Source organism: Camponotus vicinus, unplaced genomic scaffold (assembly GCF_025532165.1).
Source record: "Camponotus vicinus isolate PSW18456_S1 unplaced genomic scaffold, iyCamVici1.0 SCAF_11, whole genome shotgun sequence".
Lineage (NCBI taxonomy): Eukaryota > Metazoa > Arthropoda > Insecta > Hymenoptera > Formicidae > Camponotus > Camponotus vicinus.
Genome location: NW_028141947.1, coordinates 8,164,007 through 8,185,728, shown reverse-complemented (window position 1 = coordinate 8,185,728; position 21,722 = coordinate 8,164,007). Strand labels below are relative to the sequence as shown.

At 36.7% G+C, this 21,722-nt stretch overlaps 2 protein-coding genes and 2 pseudogenes across 11 annotated transcripts in view; 2 read left to right on the top strand and 2 right to left on the bottom strand.

The window, feature by feature from the left end:
• Nucleotides 1–1,082, bottom strand: part of LOC145962281 (uncharacterized) — a 7,722-nt pseudogene extending 6,640 nt beyond the window's left edge. The window contains exons 1-2 of the transcript XR_014435845.1: nt 599–1,082; nt 72–534 (exon numbers count right to left, since the gene is read on the bottom strand). The product of XR_014435845.1 is annotated as an uncharacterized LOC145962281 (transcript). The remainder of the gene's footprint in view (nt 1–71; nt 535–598) is intronic.
• Nucleotides 240–4,316, top strand: LOC145962280 (snake venom 5'-nucleotidase-like; annotated as a pseudogene). The gene is made up of 7 exons (XR_014435844.1): nt 240–266; nt 403–1,006; nt 1,823–1,987; nt 2,081–2,185; nt 2,259–2,429; nt 2,596–2,785; nt 3,483–4,316. The product of XR_014435844.1 is annotated as a snake venom 5'-nucleotidase-like (transcript).
• On the bottom strand, nt 3,346–21,722 carry LOC145962324 (protein-lysine N-methyltransferase SMYD4-like). Of its 8 annotated transcripts, none has more exons than XM_083083341.1 (8): nt 21,440–21,722; nt 21,057–21,194; nt 7,042–7,583; nt 5,833–6,971; nt 5,479–5,759; nt 5,162–5,320; nt 4,940–5,083; nt 3,346–4,863 (listed from the first exon to the last, which is right to left on the bottom strand). In XM_083083341.1, the coding sequence occupies exons 4-8, from the start codon at nt 6,923–6,925 to the stop codon at nt 4,600–4,602; spliced, it is 1,941 nt and encodes a 646-aa protein (XP_082939467.1). In that variant the 5' UTR covers nt 6,926–6,971; nt 7,042–7,583; nt 21,057–21,194; nt 21,440–21,722; the 3' UTR covers nt 3,346–4,599. The 8 variants fall into 8 exon arrangements, with proteins under 8 accessions (XP_082939467.1, XP_082939463.1, XP_082939462.1 ...); XM_083083337.1 differs by having other exon boundaries at nt 21,061–21,194; XM_083083336.1 differs by lacking the exon at nt 21,057–21,194.
• LOC145962326 (uncharacterized) lies at nt 7,053–9,094 on the top strand. Its single transcript, XM_083083345.1, has 3 exons — nt 7,053–8,131; nt 8,346–8,586; nt 8,709–9,094. Exons 1-3 carry the CDS (start codon nt 8,028–8,030, stop codon nt 8,820–8,822), a joined length of 459 nt encoding a protein of 152 aa, XP_082939471.1. The 5' UTR covers nt 7,053–8,027; the 3' UTR covers nt 8,823–9,094.

The following is a 21,722-nucleotide window of genomic DNA, read 5'->3' as shown; positions in this document are numbered from 1 at the left end:
TTTTAAATTAAATATTTGTTATTATTAATAATAAATATTACTTTACCAAATTAAAATATGCAATACTTAACCTGTACAGCCAAGAATCTCCCCAATACTTTTCCATATTTCATTTTTTAATTCTTTGTTTTTGTAATCTTTTAATGTTTTGTCATATACGATTGCATTTTCTCTTACAAGAGAAATTAACATTTCGTCATCGATATTTTCTTGTACTTCAATGAAATCCATCGTGTGGGATGTGTATATTTTGTACTTTCACTTCTGTCTCATTTCTGATAGCACTCGACTGTAAGCCTTAAGTTTTTAGTAGTAAGAAATGAAATTTCACCAATTCATTAAAGGATTAAAGTTACGGCCAAAGTGAGGGCGGAAAAGACTTACGAACGGAAATGACGTCAGAAATTACGGCTTAAGCTTAAGTCTTACGTCTTAAAATCTCATTGTAGACGACGCTTTATACAAAACGCCTCGTATCCTATCGTGACGGCGAATCTCGATCTCTCCAAGCAGCCGGACCTGGCCGCCACGAATCTGAAAAACAGTACGATTCTCGAAGTTAGCGGCAACAAAATCGGCATAATCGGTTATCTCACACCGGAAACGAAGATCCTGTCGACTACGGAGAATGTGATCTTCAAGAACGAAATGGAGTCCATTCAGCGTGAAGCCAAGAAGCTGAAAGAGCAAGGTGTCGACATCCTCATCGCTCTGGGTCATTCGGGCTTTGAGACCGATAAGAGGATCGCCCAGGAAGTCGAGGATACCGATCTCGTGATCGGCGGTCACACCAACACTTTTCTGTATCGCGGCAAACCGCCAGATGTTGAAGTACCGGAGGGTTTTTATCCAACGGAGGTGACGCAGAAGAACGGCAGGAAGGTTTATGTTGTTCAGGCGTATGCCTATACCAAGTATCTGGGTAATTTCTCCGTCAGTTTTGACATTAGAGGAGAAGTAACATATCGAGGGAAATCCGATTCTTGTGGACGCCAATGTGGAGCAGGTGAATATTTAAAAAAAAGATCGCAAAAAATGGTGAGAGAAAAATAATTAATATTAAAAAAATTATATAGCTAAAATATTCAATATATATATGTATATACAATGAGGCACTTAAAGTGTTAAAATATGTTTCCTCTTAAATTTGACGATAATAAAAAATTTTTTAAACAAAATTTCTAGAATTTTGAGAAAGAAAAAATTGATAATCTTGAATTTAAAATAAAGTCATTTTTCATGTATATAATTTCACGTAAAAATCAACGATACTCGGCGGAAAAATTAGGATAAGATGGATGGGATAGGATGGCCAAATATTGAGTAGTTTACGAGATATTTTACACTTTAACTTGACACAATTTTATATAAAATATAAATTATCTCGTAAAATATTCATTTTTTTATTATCTTATCTTGATATTTTTATGTGTAAAATAATAAAAAGATATAAAAAAATTAGGGTAGTTTCATTTAAAAAAAACTGTGTTAACTTTCACAAAACTTTGACACAAAGATTAAACCATATTTTTTCTCTTGTCAAATCAAAGTTTTATTAAAAATGTCAAATCAATGTTTTATTAAAAATTTAACTAAAATATTTATTGTTATAATACGTACTTTCAGAAATAATAGCTTGTAATATTTTAAATGCCCCACTCTGTATAACACACAAATATACACTATAGAAAAATATATTTATAATAATTGCATATGAGAAGTATTTATAATAATTGTATATGAGAAATATGAAAAAAATATGTTAACATATATAAATTACAAAATTTTAAATTATATGATAATTTTTTTATTATATTCTAAGGCAAAGGACGTTCTAAAATTGGTAACTGATAAGAAAAGACCCATTGACGCTCTGGAACATGAGGTGATCGGAAAGACACGAGTGCTCATCGATGGAGATAGCAAAAATTGCAGACGACAAGAATGCAACATGGGAAATTTAATCTGCGATGCTATAATCGATTATGTAAGTTTTTTAATTAATTTAATAATGGATGTCTCTCTCTCTCTTTCTCTCTCTCTCTTTCGCTCTTCTTAATAATGTGTCTTTTCTTTGCAGTATGCCAGCGAGTACTTGAGCAAGGATGGATGGACGAATGCTGCCATCGTTATGCTAAACAGCGGTAACATCAGAGCGTCCATCACCAGAGCGAGAAATAATGAGGTAATTAATTATGCACATTTCTCTTTCTCTCACAATCTCTTTTCATTTTCATTCGCAAACGCAACATTTACAGGTTACCCGGAAAGATATTATAAGCGTTTTGCCCTTTGGAAATGTCATTGTTAAGGCTTCCGTGACAGGGAAACAGATTCTTTCCATGTTAGAATGGAGCGTTCATAATCTCGACAATGTAACTTCTACCGGCAATTTATTCGGCGCTTTTCTACAATATTCAGGGTTACAGGTAAAATTTACTTGAAATTTATTATCTGAAAATAACTGCGTTAAATTTTATGAACATTGTTTTCAATTCCCACTTATTTATTCAATTATTCGAATATCGAAAATTTGAATATGTATGTATAACTACTCTAATTCACATCAATGATCAACTTGCATTATTTATACAGGTGACCTATGATACAAGTCGACCACCGAATTCGAGGGTGGTTTCCGTTCAAGTAAAATGCGCCGCTTGTAGAGCACCAATATATAGCAAACTCCAAAAAAATAATACTTACAATATCCTCGTAAACAATTTCCTTGCAAATGGCGGGGATGGTTATCATATGTTGGAGAACGTTGAAACAATTCCGCTGAGTATGTTTATACATATATCGCATAACATTCGCATTTTATATGTGTGATATTTTTTAATTCCATCATCTAGAGAGTAAATAGAAAAGAACATATTCTTTTATGTAATTATAATTTTTAATTAGATAAATTCTCCAAAAGCAAATTAAAATTGAATGAATTGTCTTTATTGTAGATATGAAAACATAGTTTGTAATTTTTTTAAATGTACTTTAGTTACTATTTTAATATGATAAAAAAATCTAAAATTTTTATAATTTTAAAATTTCTTCTTATCGAAAGTAATTTTAAAATATTAATAAGATTTTTGCGATTAAAATGATACCAAATACGATATAATTCGGATAATTTTCAATTAGATAATAAAAATTTAGACTATGCAATCTAACTGAGAAAATTATTCAAATTATATGATTTTATGAAATATGCTGCAAAAATTTAATTAATTCATTAAAATTACATTCAAAAGAGTTATATAAATTAAAAATATAGAATTTTAGTTTTTTTATTATATTGAAGAAAAATATGGAGAAATAATATATTTTAAAAAATAATGAAAACAATCAAACTTCTCTTTTTTAATGAAAACAGACATGTTTTTTCAACATTTATTTTCTATTAAAATATAGTTCTTTCGCATCTTTCAATACTATCATCATATATCTATCGAAAATTTATCACGATTATTTTACTTCAACAGGTATCACTATAATGGATGTATTAGAGCAATATTTCAAAAAACACAGTCCAGTATATCCAGGAGTGGAGTGGAGAATTTCATATATAAATGACAATAATGTAAATAACAATAATTTCGGGATGATATATCGACCAGTCGGGATAACGATTCTTTTACCAATCATTACTTGGCTATTGATGACATAAGAAAAATGCTATTTGAACGTGATACAAATTTAACATGATTAAATATCAACTTGTGACTAGATAATTATAATTAATTATTATAATCTCTTATAGAGATAATATAGCCTATCAAAATATTCAAGATTTATAATTTGTTTAATTATAATTATCTAGTCTAGGTATAATTATATAGTCTTCTTTCTCCCCCTCATAATCCCTCTGTCCCTTTTTTTATTTCAATATTATTTGCGATTTATTTATTATGATTTATTAACAAAGACTAAAAGCATATATGAGAAGCATGCATGCAAAACTTAATAAATCCTTATGGCTTAATATCGAGAAAGAGAATTTATTTGTATAGATTAAATTATATATATAGTGATATAACATCGATACTAATTTTTTTAGTAATACTTGGAACTTTTGTAGTTCTACACGAAATAGAAAAATATGAACAAATTAAATATTATAGTCCAAAATCATGCTTTATTTTCGATTTTTTTATATTGATTCTGCACGCTTCTTCATTCTCATAGGAATATATATGCTTTTACTCTCTGTTCTCTATTTCTTATAAGAATTATATATAAGACAATGGAAAAAGTGAAAAACACAAATTTAACACATATCATTCGTTTTATAACTTTAACATTTTAAAAACATTGCATTTGTTAAAATCTTAAATTTGACAAATATAACTAATATATGTAACTATTATAATATATATTTGAGTTGTATAAATATAATAATCTCTAAAATATTTATTTGTCAAAAAAAACTATCACGCATGAAACAAAAAAAAGTATTAATCTCTCCCTCTTAGAAAATCTGTCATATATTAAAAAAAATATCAATCTCTCTTTTTCTTTTAGGAAGCCTCCGTATGTATTAATCATATATCAAACAGTAACAATAGCATTGTTTTGTCAGTCAAAAAGTATAAGTAAGATTCACTTTTGATAAGTGCATATTTTTGGTATTTGAAATCTATTCCCGCTTAAATCGAATATGCGTTTTAATGTCTCGATGACATTACTCATTTCCTCGCACGGCATCGGTGCGTATTTATGTAGTATTTGTATCATCTTCAACAAATCTTCAATAATATAAGGTTTATCTTGCACGTTGCCTTCTGTCGCTAGATAAACATATGCATTAAATTTGCGCAATGCTTTTTTTATCTTAGCCTTGTCCTCTGCTTTCTTCACTAAAGTCTGCAATTTAGAAGACAAAGTATGATATTCTTAAAGCTCAACTATTTCATTTACTAATCAAATTATTATTATTTACCTTAAATGACTGTAATTCAAAATATAGAGGCCAATTTTCTTGACAAGCAATACAATCACAGGTGAAAAAATACTGTTTGAGTAACTTCTGTTGTCTCGTTGCTTTCGGCATAAGAGCATATAGTTGGCCATAATTGGCAAAGAGCTGTAATAAAATATAATATTGATATGTAAAAAGAGAATGTATTTTATAAAAAATAATTGCAACAAACTAGTTTAATACCTGTTCGCCCTTTCGAATGGGATGCATGGCATGTATCACCATGTGTTTAGATCTCGAGTGACTGAATATATTTGGATTACAACTGTGATTAATCAAACTATAAAATGGCATTGCAGCTATACCGCGTTCTACACATTCTAAGGCTTGCTCTTCGGTGAACTGCAAATATCAGATTTAAATGGCAAATTGACAAAATTGTAAAAAAAAAGTGGACGATAAAAAATCGTTATCGACACACTTGCGAAAGTAGATAAATAGTAAATAAAAACGCACACACAATCGATGTATATCGTTAAAATACTTAGCCAATGTCATACAGTGTGCATATTGCTGGGAATTATCTGTTGATATCTTAAAATGAGGCCTCCAAAAAACGTAACGTCGTCGTTTTTCGCCAAAACGCTTAAATCTTCGGGTAATTTAGCACCAAACATCACAGTACGTGTCGCTAAGAAGTACAAGATAAAGCAACTATCCAAAGACCTCCTAAATAAATCGGGAACAGGTCTCTTCTCGGTATTCGTCACAAGACTACATATGCTAAAATATCTATCGCTATGCAATTTTCCGTCTTCAGAGAAACCTTTTGTCCGTGGATCTGAAACAATAGCATTATATATATGCCATTATATTAATAATAAAAAAAAAAAGAAAATGAAAATTTTAAATACCATCCCATTCATCAAGTTTCTTCAGCATGGTTCTTAATTCTTTTATACCACCAGCTTCCCTTATAGCAAGCACAGCAAGCCTCACGCTAAGTAAATCAATTTTATAACAATCATATTCGATCAAAGCAGGGAAGACAGCACATTCCACATCGTGACATCTTTTCCATTCAGCGTATCTGCACTCCTCTGAGCAATACATAGCATAAGTGCAATAATTGCAAGGTATATTTGCCCAGCATACTTTCAAGCAATTTGAACAGTGAGTCTGCATGTTCTGTTGCACTAATAACAATGTGTAAGGCTTTTCCACAGCAATCACTTCGCCAGGATTAATATTACGAGTAGCAATAACATGTCTGCCATAGCGAGTATTGTATTTTATAGCTACTGCATCTGATGCACATGGAACTTCATCATTGTGGGACGCAATGGTGGGAAGAGGAAGTTCACTTCCCGATTTTTTCACTTCTGTGCACAGTGAATTATCTTTAACAGATTGTTCTGTTTGTACAGCCTTACAATGTAAGATATCAAGCTTTGACCGCAATTTTTCTCGATTCGCATCATTCAAAGTCATTTTATCTAGCCAATGCTGAGCTTCCTTCAGAATGTCTTCCACGGAACAATTTCCCAAAATCATTAAACATTCTGTTTTACGCACATAGAGCTTAGCTCTTAGATCATCAGGATAATTCAAGGCCAGTGCTCTATCAATATCTTGAATACATTCCGAATGTAAACCCAATTGAAATAATACTGCTGATCGGTTGGCATAGGCAAGAGCAAGTTGCTCAGATGGATAAGGAGCAAAGGCTATACTCTTTGTATATAATTTTAGGGCATAGATGCATGTCATATTATTCAAGGCTCCTTTGATAAAAACTTTATTGCCTTGTTCCCGCAATTTCTCGGATTCTTTGGCATTTTTTGGCATACCAGTTGCATTAGGAATTATATCATATTCAAGCATAACATTGAAAGTAGATATTACACGTTCTTGATCAGTCTTAAGTTCCTTATATCTGTCTGTGAGTTCATGCTGTTTGTTTGCTACAAGCACTTTGGCATTAACCATATCTATTATCTTATCCATTTTATTTTTTTAAAAGTATATTACTTTAATACTTGTGTAATAAAATCTAGAAAAAGAAAAACGAGTAACAACAATATAAATGTAAGATAATAAAAATATGATTTGCAAATTATTACCGTTTGGAAGATTTCAAATATTTGTTGAGTAAAATATTAATTTAAGGCTCCATGGACGATAGAAGAATTATATTAATTAAGATTAATAATAGGCGTTCATTATAAACGAAAAATGACGATCAATGCGTGTGACGTGGTTACTGATTGTTTACACGAGCCGCCATGTGCCAAGCATTGAACTATAGAACTTCTTCTTCTTCTTCCGTTGTGGCACTGGGCAATATTATTTTTCGCCCATGCTGCCAGATTTCTTCGTTGTTATCAAAATTGAATTGAATCGACCACAGTTTGAGTGGTCAGATTATATATGCACTTCAGTCTTGTGAAGGAAGGTCAAGAGAGAATTTATGATCCTAGAAGGATTTTTTAGGATTTCAAAGATGTCATAAGGAGGGGGCACGCCCAGGGCTTTCCCGAGCGAGCTCGTCAGTTGCGTCCGGTGATGATTCAGCAATGGACAGGACCACAGTATGTGTTGGATGTCCTGTCTGGGAGAGCCACAAGGACAGTCAGGGCGTCTGACAATACCACACCTATGGAGGCTGTAATTTAAATTGTAATGGTTAGATCGGATTCTACATATAGTTGTTATTTCAATGCGAGAGAGATTAAATCTATCGAACCAGGGTCGCTTCGCGAAGGCCGGGTAGAGGCCGAAATATTGCGCGCCACGAAGCTCTGATTGCGCTCGCAAATAATTCTCGACCGTAGCGCAAAGCTGCCAGATCCATGGACCTAAGAAGATATGGATGGAGTCTAAAGCGCTCATATGGGCGAGGGGGCTGTGAAATTTGCGGTAAGGGAGGTGTATAGCTCTGTCTCTTTCCAAAAGCAACCTTCGGCTTTGTAACGAATGCAACCGAAAATATCCGAAGTGCGCATTGTGTACTTGTACAGTATATGTGTCATAACTCCTTGTAGACGCTAAATATAAAGCAAACATCGACGTTTTATCAGTGTTGTTTAAATTTTCTTCGAAAAGAACAATGCCATATTGTGTAGTTTCCAATTGTACGAATTGTACAAAACCCGAAAAAAAGTCCGAAGTACAAATAGAAGAGGAAAAATGCAGAAAAATTTCGTATCACAAGTACGTAATATTGTTTGATTTTTAATTTAATTTCTTTCTTTTGAACTTAATGAAACATTTATTAGTACATATAATTGTATATATTTTAATATAAATATTTATATAAATTTTTGTACAAATATATATATGTATATATTTATATATATATGTATGTATTTCTACGTTTTTAAGTTGTTGCATATTGTCAGATATTGGTTGTTTTGACATATTTCAGATTTCCTCGAGATCCGTATAAACAAAAAATTTGGTTAACAGCTTTGGGAATAAACTGGGAACCTCCGAAAACAGCCACAATATGTTCTCATCATTTTACTGAAAGTGACTTTGAAAATTGGACAACACAAAGAATTTTAAAAGAAACAGCAGTACCTGCAAGTGCAGGGATTTTTGATCAATTTGTGAGCGATCCTAATCCTATATCGGAAGAACCAACACCAACATCAACATATTCTGAAGTACCGAAAATATGTTGTAGTAAATTTTTGTCTAAATCAATCTTACACAAAGACATATTACATCTTGTTCTTTGCATAATGTATCAATTTCATATATTTTATAGAATATTTTTATTTTTTAGGTTGTGAGAGTCAGTAGTCCACTTCACACAACAAAGGTTGATTCTTCAAGATCTATTACGCCCAGTAGACTACACAACTCCCCAATTAAAAAAAAGGATGCGAGAAGCACATAAAAGAGAGATTACAATGCTTCGCCGACAGTTGTACAGTTCCCGACAACAGCAAGTACATATAAAAAAAAAATTGAAACTTTCGACACAATTTTACGATCTCTGAAGAAGAAAAACCTGCTCTCATTGGAGGACTTGGACATCATTGAAAATTTCAGTGAGTGGAACAAGAATTTATTAAACCGACAAATATGCACGATAAAAAAATTAAAAGTTCCTCGCTTGTATGATCCTGAATTGCGACGCTTTGCTTTTACACTCCATTACTATTCTCCTTGTGCTTACAATTACGTTCGAAAAAAATTGAATAATTGTCTACCGCATGCAAAAACGATATCTAAATGATATACTTCCGTTAACTGCGAACCTGGTATAATCTCTGAATCACTTACATTAATAAAACAGCGTGTTAAAAATTCAGCTTATCAATTGATTGGAACATTAATGTTTGATGAAATGGCTATTCGTCAGCAACTTGAGTATGTCTCAGGTACTATTTATGGGCATGTCGATTTTAGTAGTAGAATTGAAACCGATAAGACATTGTTAGCGAAAGAGGTATTGGTTTTTTGTGTGGTGTGTTTAAATGAAAAATGGAAAGTACCGATTGCATATTATTTAATCCATGGTCTAAGTGCTGAAAAAAAAAGCAAATTTAATAAATCAATGTTTGACCTCACTGCATGAAATTAATTTCAAAATAATTTCACTTACGTTTGATGGCACGGCAACTAATTTTACAGCTTTAAAAACTTTAGGTTGTAACTTTGAAATAAATAATTTTAAAACATATTTTCAGCATCCAGTATCTAAGAAAAAAGTATTTGTTTTCCTTGATGCGAGCCATATGCTAAAATTGATAAGAAATACGTTGGGAGCATCTAAAATTTTAATAGATGATCAAGGACAAGAAATCCAATGGGAAAGGATTTCATTTAGGCAACAAACTAAGTATAAGACATATTAACTATGAAAAACAAAAAATGAAAGTAAAATTAGCAGCACAACTTATGAGCCAGTCTGTTGCAGATGCACTAATATTTTGCAAAGATATACTAAAATTGCAAACATTTCAGGGGGCTGCTGCCACAATTAAATTTTTGAAAACTTTTAATGATCTATTTGACATTTTCAATTCAAAATCTTTGCAGCAACATGGTTATTCAAAACCAATTAATTCTGAAAATTGTCAACAAATTCAGAAAATACTCAATGACACAGCTAATTATATTTCTGCTTTGAAATTACGGGTCTCTACAGACAGAATCATTAATATTATAGATTCAAAGAAAAAGACTGGTTTCTTGGGATTTTTAATTAACATTAAAAACATACTGATGTTGTACGAGGAAGTATGCGAAAAAGACAATCTCTTATCATATATACCAACTTATAAATTGAGCCAAGACCATCTCGAAATGCTTTTTAGTGTTATACGATCGCACGGTGGTTGCAACAATAATCCGACTGCAAATCAGTTCAAAACTGATTTAAAAAAAAATATAAGTCACGCTGAATTATCTATACCCACTACAGGGAATTGTATATCTATTGAAGAAATTGCAATTTTGCATACTTCCTCGTATACTTCCGATTGACGTTATAAACAATTATACATCATGTTGGACAGATATTTTGCATACTAACGAAGATCATGATTACCTAGAAAATATTTACTATGCTACTGAATTTATTAATGTTATTGTATATGTAGCCGGATTTATTGTGCGCAAAATTCAAAAGAAAATAAGATGCATTGAATGTTTAAAGGTTTTATTAACGACACCAAGCGAAACAACATATCATGCGTTAATAAAAATAAAGTCACGAGGTTATTTAATACATCCATCAGCCGACGTTGTATTTATTTGTATAATAGAAGTGCGGAAAAAGCAATTAAATCAAGATTTGATAATGGCAACATAACAAAACATCTGCAAAGAGAAATAGAAAATGAAATTATTCATGAATTTATAGGCAGAAACATTTTTAGCGAATTAAATTATCACACAGAAAACCAAGAACCATTGCAAAATCACCGATTTTATTTAATCAAATTAATTGTAGAAACATATGTAAAAACGCGTATATGTCATCTGTTAAAATTATCTACAGTAAAACCGAGCGAAAGACAATTTTATAATAAACTTACTTTATTTAAAGGATAATAAATAAACTGAAAAAAATTTTCATGGTATGTAATTTCGCTATAAATTAATAAAATAATAAATTTCTAATTTCGCTATAAATTACAATCGTATTTACTTTTATTTCATTCTTTATAATATGATCCTATATGTGTGATACTATTATATATGATAATTACTATTATAAATATTATACTATATATTACTTTACTATATTTCAGTAGACGAAGAGGCGAAGAGACGCTGTGGCGAAAAAAATTTTACATATTTACATTTTTACAATTTTGAATTATTGGAATTAAAAAAAAATTAACTAAGATTTTCTGAAATTACTGAAGAAGTGGTATTTGTTTTTCTATGAATTTTCATAGTTTTATTAAAAAACGTCTCCAATTGTTAAAAAAATAAATTCTTTATATTAATATATTTAATCTTTATATTTACATATTTTTTATTTTTAGGTTAAATATATATTTATTTGCATATTATTTACATACATATTTGTTAGGATGCCGGAATCTTGATACGGAACGGACAGGTCTTACTTCACTCACAATTTACTAAGACAAAGATTTATTATTCATCGAAGGTACAGTGGTCGCTTCTGTAATCGTCGGGAGACTGCCCGTTGGCGCACGTCCTCGACTTTATATCCGTGTGTCGTTGCTTGGCAACCGCAATTAGACAAAGGACACCGTTAAAAGATCTATCGCGTACGCCTCGACGTTGGCCGCACGGTGGTCGAATTATCAGCCAGTCATAAACATAAACAGTATCGGCGATAAGTGGCGATCGCTCTGCCGGCGACTTCAACCGCTACATATTTTACATATTATTACATTTTATTTTACATTTATTTACATATTCGCAATAATTACAATTCTGTATTTTTATTCGAAAGTTAGATAATATGGGATATGTAAACTTTCGGGAATTATCGGATATGCGACGGAAACACCCGAAGGTTGCTTTTGGAAAGAGACAGAGCTATACACCCCCCTTACCGCAAATTTCACACCGCCCTGGCACTAGACTCCATCCATATCTTCTTAGGTCCATGGCCAGATCTCCACCGTAAGCAACATGCAACACGGCGTAGAGAGGGTAATGAGGATGTCAGCGTAAGCGTACGTGTGAGCTCGGCGCTTCGGCTAGCTTCGGATAGTAGAAGAGGACAGAATACAGTCTTCTGTCTCCTTCCTACCAAGCTGGCAACGAAAGACGGGCGACGCGCGACACTGCTCGCTTCTCGATATCTCAATGCGTGCGACAGCGTTAAATGTTTTTCCCTTATAGCTTTTTATATTATACACATATTTTTTAACTGATAAATATTAATCTATTTAATATATTTTTTAACTGATAAATATATTATACATTTATCAGTTGTAAGAAAATATCGATATATTTTTTCATGTGAAAAATTAAATGACATAATTCTTATAAACAAATGTGTGTGTGTGTATATATATATATATATATATATATATATATATATATATATATATATATATGTATATATATATATGTATATATATTCATTTTTAAGAATTATACGATTTGATTTTTTAATATGAAAAGATATATCATAATATTTTCTTACGATTAGCAAATATATATAATATATTTACCAGTTATAAAAATATCTAATATAACAAACTAAAAGAGAAAAACGTTTAACGCTGTCGTACGTATCGAGATATCGAGACGCAAGCAGCGTCGAAAATTTATATGCTCGTTATATATCGGAAAGAACCAATTGTCAACTAACAGCGTAGCGCAGTGGGTAAGGCGCCTAATCAGTACGCTGCCTATCGCCGGTTCAAATCTTACCATTGATTTTTTTTTATCTTATTATTGTGCTATATATTTTTATCATTTTAACAGACAAATTAGTATTTTAATTATAAAATATATTTAAAAATCATTGAATTAATTTATTTGCTATGCAATGAGAACTATAAATAAATGTTTATTTTGTAACGATGCACCCCGATGCATCGTTCCTGATTCCCGGCAGAACATCAGCCGGAAGCTGCCGCCCGGCAGAACACCCGCCGGGCAGAGGCAGGGGCGCGGTGCGCCCATCTTTTAATCGTTCTCATTACGGCCCAGAGCCGTTAAGGGCTCAAAACGGCCGAACACCGCCGATCAGAGCCGAGGTGGCCCGAACCGCCGACCGGCGAAAACCCGCGTTCGGCGCTCAACCCGAACCCCTCCGAACGGACCCGACCGTACCGTTTCCGAAAAACCGTTCGGAAGGGGTTATACCGCCGCGCGCCGACGCGGGCAATTAGTCGGTATAAAAAGGGCCCATCTCGGCGTCTAATCACCATATTCCTGATCCGCTCTAAGCAGTACGCTTCAGCAGCAATCCAGAAATCCTACCAAGCACTCATTACAGAGGACGAAAGGTGGAGCGCGCTCCGTCTTAGCCGAGTGATCTCGATTCCGAAGTGCAAGTGCAAACCGCCTAATCCGCAGCTGGGCCATCACGGAAGGTGGAGCTCAGAGCCGCCCCGAGTCGAGTGTTCTCGACCCAGCTGCAACGCGATCACCATCCTTCGCGACGCGATCCTATCTCGCGTACTTTAACATCGAACGCATACGCGCATTTGATCATCGCGGCCTCCGCCGCCGCACGTATCAACCGCACCGAGCGCACAAGCGCATCCGTTTATCGCGGCCTCCGCCGCCGCGTATTTTGTACCGAACGCATAAGCGCATCCGCTTATCGCGGCCTCCGCCGCCGCGCACTTTGTTACCGAACGCATAAGCGCATCCGTTTATCGCGGCCTCCGCCGCCGCGTATTTTGTTACCGAACGCATAAGCGCATCCGAATATCGCGGCCTCCGCCGCCGCCGTCAAAGCGCAACACGCGCATACAATTATCACGGCATCCGCCGCTGTGATTAAAGAGCACCGATTATAGTAGACCGAACGCGGACTTTAAATCGTATCATCGAGGAAATAATAATTCTCGCGAAAGCAACCGTCGATTCCGAGAGCCCGAGGATTCTAAGGACCGCGGGGATTCCTCGCGGAAAAAGCGCCGCAAAAACACGCGCTGTCTCGCGCGCCGTAAACCCAAACAGCTGTTCGCGATCAAAGACCGGAATTAACGACGAAAACTGCATTTGTCGCGTTAGTAATCAGCCAGCGAAATTATTAACCACACACACACACACACACATTCGCATACACATACTCTGTACACTTATATATTCGAATAAATACGTTCGTTTAAAACACATCGCGTATTTTCTTTCCAACGAACCTTGCACCGGCGATCTATCCGCGCTACAAAGAAAACGTTCGAAAATACGACCGTTACAATTTCATAAAAAAATATTAATTCAATGATTTTTAAATATATTTTATAATTAAAATACTAATTTGTCTGTTGAAATAATAAAAATATATAGAGAGAGCACAATAATAAGATAAAAAAAACTGAAGGTAAGATTTGAACCAGCGACAGGCAGCGTACTAATCAGGCGGCTTACCCACTGCGCTACGCTGTTAGTTGACAATTCGTTCTTTCCGCCCGATTCATAACGAGCATATAAATTTTCGACGCTGGTTGCGTCTCGATATCTCGATACGTATGACAGCGTTAAACGTTTTTCTCTTTTAGCTTGTTATATTAGATATTTTTATAACTGGTAAATATATTATACATTTATCAGTTGTTAGAAAATATTATGATATATCGTTTCATATTAAAAAATCAAATCGTATAATTCTTAAAAATGAATATATATACAGGGTGATTCAGAACAAACGTTTGTCTTTAAAAAAATAAATTGTCGAGTCTATTCTAAGACGATTTTCCCTTTACCAAAATTGTCTACGAGGCTTAGTTTTTAAATTATTAAATAAAATAGTTTGCGAATTACGGAACGAGTACAAGAGGTAGACAGGGACGGCGCAACTTACCGTCCGATACAGGCGATCATGTGAGGCGCTCGACGCGATCAGCTGATTACTGCACACGATGAGTGTAACAATCAGTGTGTGTGTGTGTGTATGTGGTGTATTTATGCACGCGTATCCACACATGCACCGTACTCTCTCTTTCTCTTTCTCTCTCTCTCTCTCTCTCCCTCTTTCTCTCTCACTCTCTCACTCACTCACTCACTCACTTATTCTTACCTTAATAATGAGATTCTTCATACTGCTGATAAATAGCAGTGCCCAGTGTGTTGCACGATAATAATCGTCGTCGACGTGACGTCGTTTCTTCAACACGCAGTCTGACACATCGTCAAATAAGCGAAGTTTTTTCTCGTTAACCGTTTATTAAATTTATACCGTAACCGTTGGTAAATTCCTCCTTTTATCAATCGTGAGTGATTAAGTGCGCGAGTAAATTTGTAAAAATGTCGAAAGTGATGAAAGAAAAAACTTCGCTTATTTGACGATGCGTGCATAAATACACCACACACACACACACACACACACACACACACACACACACACACACATTGATTGTTACACTCATCGTGTGCAGCAATCAGCTGATCGCGTCGAGCGCCCCACATGATCGCCTGTATCGGACGGTGAGTTGCGCCGTCCCTGTCTACCTCTTGTACTCGTTCCGTAATTCGCAAACTATTTTATTTAATAATTTAAAAACTAAGCCTCGTAGACAATTTTGGTAAAGGGAAAATCGTCTTAGAATAGACTCGACAATTTATTTTTTTAAAGACAAACATTTGTTCTGAATCACCCTGTATATACATTTGTTTATAAGAATTATGTCATTTAATTTTTCACATGAAAAAATATATCGATATTTTCTTACAACTGATAAATGTATAATATATTTATCAGTTAAAAAATATGTGTGTAATATAAAAAGCTATAAAGGAAAAACATTTAACGCTGTCGCACGCATTGAGATATCGAGAAGCGAACAGCGTCGCGCGTCGCCCGTCTTTCGTTGCCAGCTTGGTAGGAAGGAGACAGAAGACTGTATTCTGTCTTCTTCTACTAGCCGAAGCGCCGAGCTCACACGTACGCTTACGCTCACATACTCATTACCCCCTCCACGCCGTGTTGCATGTTGCTTGCGGCGGAGATCTGGCAGCTTTGCCGTAGCGTAATATTTTTCCCGAGCAATCGAGTAAAAGTCAGTGTGGGGAGGGAGATAGTCAATCGTTTCTCCGCTTTGAGCGGCATCTCCTGCCAGGAAATCAGCCGTCTCATTACCCAAAATCCCCACATGGGAAGGAACCCAAACCAGAGTGATGTCAAGATTCTGCAAAAAGGCTGACTCAGCTTGTTCCTCAATACAAATATTAGGTAAGAAAGATCCCTGTCCAATGTATTACTGGGCACAGTTTCCATCACGCTGCGAGAATCAGTAAATATCAAGGACTTATTGATGCCCTTTTTCAAGATGCAATCGATAGCACATATAATGGCAATACATTCAGCCGAAAAAATAGAGAAGTTGCCATCAAGCTTATATTTCCTCTGAATCAACATATCAGGGGAAAAGTAAGCAGCGCCTAAATGCGGGAATAGATCAGTCTTAGATGCATCTGTAAAAAAGGTACTACCGTCCCCAATGAGATACGAAAGATGAGAGAGAAAAACAAGCTGAGGAAAAGCTGCTGATGTGATTTGCTTCACTAGCTGTGGGGGGGGTGTAATCAACTTTCGGAACGAAAGTGGAAGTTTCGTAAGAAAACAGAAACAGCGGAATCCTGGTAAAAGCCTCAACTTTAACTCTATAATCCTTCACACAGCGATAGGCCCGATAGAGAGGGAACTTGCCAAGCAGGTCAGTAGAGAAGCCAGATCTAAAATAAGAAAAGTGAAGTTTCTGAAGATTGTCTATTAAAATATTAGGCCTAGTGGCAAGAGATTTGAACAAAAATTTCTGAGCCAAGAAATCCGATCTAAAACGAGCGGGGCTGACGCAAGTCTCCGCATAGACTATATTACATGGTGTGGTACGCCTAAGCCCGGCGCAGTATCTCAGGGCTCTACGTGATACCCTCTCAAAACGTTCCGTAAGGCCCTTGTTATGGAACGGAAAAAGGAAGGAGGCGTAATCCGAGGTACCTCTAAACATTGCCTTATAAATACTTAGCAAAGTCCTGGGATGGGAGCCCCACCAGACTCCCCTCAAAAATTTTATTATATTAGTAAGTTTACCACATTTATTAATGATGTAATTAGCATGGAGATTGCCGGTGAATTTGGGGTCAAGAAGGATCCCCAGAAACCTGACGGAGGGCACCGGATAAATGCTAACATTCTCCAAAAGAATAGAGTAATTCGCAAAATTAATTCTTTTTTTCGTGAAGATCATGAGGGGGGAATCGTTAAGCCCCTCTCGAATAAAAGAGCCGATAGAACCCCCGCCGACCGCTCGAGTGACAACAGAGAAGACTCGATATCAATAGAACGCCTGTATAAGGCGATGTCATCCGCAAACTGCACTATCCGGCAGCCATCAGTCAAGGCGGATCCACACTTTGATAAGTAGAGATTAAAGAGTAATGGACTCAATATTGAACCCTGAGGCACACCTTTATGAGAGAAAAAGCTCTCTGTGAGTCCTCCATTTACGACAAACTGCAACTCTCTGAGACATGTTAACCTGTAAACAAACCAACAGAATTTAGGCGGAAGGCCCAAGTCAATAAGTTGAGAAATCAAAATAGAGGGAATGACATTATCAAAGGCACCCTATATGTTAAGAAACAGACAGCTCATTGATTGTTTTGAAATAAAACCATGATGGATTTCAGTAATTAATATGCCCAGATTGTCAAGGCATGAGGTTCTTTTGCGAAACCCAAATTGGAAAGGAGGAAGGATGAGAGAGGACTCCACCCACCAACCAAGGCGATACAAAATAAGTCTTTCAAGGACTTTAAGGAGAGACGAAGTGAGGAAAATAGGACGGAGTTTACCAGGAGAAGACTTGGGAATAAGAAATACTAAAGAGTGTTGCCATGTACTTGGGAAAGAGCCGGAGTCGAAGATAGAATTTAGAACATCAAGCAAAATTATTAGATACTCCTCTGGTAAGAAAGAGAGCATTCTATTATCGATTCTATCAAATCCAGGAGAAGAGCGAGTTTTTAAATTGCGGGTGACCGAAATCAATTCCTGGAAAGAGAAAGGATAATCAAACATTTTGCATGAATAATTCGAAGGAAAATCGTCAATTGACGAAAATGCGCGATGGAAGACAGATGGAGGACAAAGGGAATTAATGGCTTCTTGAACAGAATGCGAGGGATGGAGATTAGAGGAAAGAGGAGTGATAGGATCTTCAAAATGGCGGGATCGAATTCGCTTGATAAAGCGCCACAAATGGGAGATGGGGGTGTTCGGATTAAGACTAACACAAAATTCCTTCCAGCCTTTGCTCTTTTCCGTTCTTAGAATTCTTCTAGTAATTGCCTCTTGTTTTTTAAAGGCGAGGTAATTAGAGAATGAAGGATGCCTTTTGAGAGTTGAAAGAAGAGTACGTCTGGCGCTAACCGCCTGTTGACAAGTGTCATTCCACCAAGAGACAGGCGGGGAGAATCTCTTTCGCTTCTGTGAAGAGCGTCGTCCCGTTGAGTGAGGCTCTTCAGGATTGGAATACCATTGGCGTAGAAGATGCTCTGTGAAGCAAGAGTATTTCTGGACAGGATTCAGCAAAGGATCACTCAAGGACTCTCTCAGCGAATCTAATGAAGAGAAAAGATTTTTAACGAAGAGTTCATCTTGCAATTTTGAATGTCTGATTTTGTGGGAGAAGAAATTCCTCCTAGTAGGAGCACGGTTAAAGAGAGTTGTGGTTGGATAGTGGTTGCTAAGAAAAGTGTCGTCAAGGACTGCCCAATCACAGAGGCCTATAATAGAGGAAGAGATGAAAGTAAGATCGATGGCAGAGATCCTCTGTCCCGGACGTATCAAAAAAGTAGGAGAACCATTATTATTAATGCAGGTGAAGGAGGCCTCAATAGCTGAAGAGAGCAATAGCTCATCTTCGTTGTCAGAATGTTCACAGCCCCATTCAGTATGATGTGCATTAAAGTCACCAAGTAAAATAACGTTAGTAAATGAAAGACAGAAAGCAAAAAGGGCACCGTATTCCTCCGAAGTGAGGGAGCCCCTAGGATATCTATAAATAGAAATAATGGTTAAATCGAAATTATCAAAATGGACCGAAATAGCCTGGCTATCAAGTCTGCCCTCAAAGGAGATACTATTGTTAATATAAGAATAAGATAGAGTGAGGCGAACCGCCAAGGCGAGGCCTCCTCCGAAAGGAGAGGCTGAGTCTTTACGAAAAGTAATAAAATTGCGGAGGGCAAATCGAGAGTCAGCAGTCAACCATGTCTCAGAGAGTGCTAGGATATCATATTCATCAAAAAGAGCCAAAGACACTTCGGACTTACTCCGAATGAAGCGACAATTCCACTGGAGAATGGCCAAGGATGAAGAGGCCGAAAGATTGTTAGGAGTAGAGTCAATCATTATGAGAGGAGTCCCGGGCGGATAGCCCTATTAAGGGAGACACCAGAAGACGATCGATAAGGCCACTCAGAACATCACGAACGCCCAGCGCTGTAAGTACAGGCTCAAGCTTCTCCATTAAGACCCCAATCAGATGAAGGAGCACACTCAATTGTGACGCTCCTAAACCCAAAAATCGTTGGATAAGCGAAAGAAGTGGAGGAAGGTCGGGCATCGCATCCATGGCCACCCCGTTACCGGAAACCGAGGGGGTCCTGCCATTAGGATGAAACAGGGAGAAGGAACCGGGGGAGTAAGCATCAGCCCTCAAAGAGGACGTCCGTACTGAAGATCGAGGGGGTGGGTGTGAGGCTTCGTTATTATTGTGGCCCTGAGTTCCGGTTCTCGGTTTAGTAATTTTTTGTTTAAGTTCAGAAGGACCCTTAAAAATAGAACCAAAAAAGTCAGAGGAACAAGATGAAGGAGGAGGCAAGGACTCACCCGATGAAGAATTTTCCCTCTCAGTAGGGGGTGGTGCCACCACTCGAGAGTAAAGACGAGAGGGGGAGGGAGCAAGTCGCCCGCGAAAAGGGAGAGAGGAATTTGGGAGTCCTGGGTACTTCCCGTCTTGCAATAATGGTCGACCTCCATGGGAAGCCGGCTCCTCACTCCGTACACTAGTTGCGGCCTCCGACAAGGGGATATTCTCACGCGCAGAAATCTCTCTGATCTTCCTCTGAAGGACATACTCGGGGCATGAATAATCGGAGGCCCTATGCGGCCCCTTACAATTTATGCAAACTGGGGCGAGGCCCTTCTTAGTACAGGTTTCGTTGTCCCCGTGTCTATCGCCACCGCAATCCATACAACGAGCGCGACTCTTACACTGTGCGCCTATGTGCCCGAAACGAAGGCAAGAAAAACACAACGAAGTTTTGGAAACAAAAGGGAGGACAGAGTGTCTTAACCAGTACAAATATATACAATCTGGTAAGGCTTGACCTCTAAACGTAATAAGTATAGTACGAGAAGGAATAAAAATATTACTGCTATTTACATTACTATTTACATTAGGCTGTGCAGAAGAGGAAGAGGGGAGGGGACCTCCCCTTCGCCTACTCAATCTCTACACCGATAGCACCTTCACTACAGATTCAAGGCCAGCCAGGATCTTTTCGTCAGAAAGATCAAGTGGAACACCGCGTATAATACCCTTTCTAGTCGTGCGATAGAGTGGAATGTATGCACGATATCCTTTTGCTTTTAGGATTTGATTAGAAGTTAGTTTATTTGCCGCTTCACGAGTTTTGAAGCGAATATTAATTTTAGAATATCCAGTTTTCTTTAATTCGAGAATATCATTTTTATTAGAGAAGAAAAGGAGGCGGCCGACCGCTAAAGGGTCAATAGGAGAAGTTACAGAATTAATACTGTCGCTAATCTTTTGGACTACCACGTCAAAAGGTTCAAGAGAATTAAGATCGTACATATTCGCATTAGAGGAGGGGAGATCCTGGATGCCCACCGAATTAGCTGCAGAGCCCGAAGAAATAGAGGCACAATTTGCCTTACCTTGAAACGATTGACTATCCCCCTCACCTAGGACCTGACGCTTACTCACAAACGACGAGGCGGTGCTTTGGTCTTTTTTCCTTTTGTTACGGATAACTTTCGTTTCAGGTCCGAGGTGTGAACACACAAGTCAACATCCATATCAGTCTTTGGGACGACACAATTCGATTGCCCATTATTTGGCTGTAAAATAGACGTGTTTGAATTAGAATTAATCTCCGTCGCAATTTCTATAGCGGAATCAGAGGACGGGGAGAAGGGCGGGAGTGAACGAGCAATAAAATTAAGCTTGTCCTCGTCACTGAGTGCGGTCAAATTAGAAGCTGACTGTAAAGTAAAATCGTCATTGTCATGCAAAAAAACAGATGAAAGTTCATTGGAAAAATTGTTCATAGGATCTTGAATGGACATAATGAAGGATTACAGACCGTGCTCTCGATGAATTGCCACGCGGGCGGTCGACTAAGATGGCCACGGCGACGTAGCGCCGTGATATGCAAAAATTTCTGTACGGCCAATATCTGGTAGCCGAGTCACTCGAACGGTTGAATATGTCAAAACCCGAGTCACACAACCGTGTAAAATAAACGAAAGACACTCCCCACACAACAGGAGAGATTGTTACAGAACACTTCACGAGTAAAGCAAGCGAGTACTTCGATAACACGTCCGTCGTAGTCGAAGATCCCAACGGAAGTCGAAGTGGTCCAC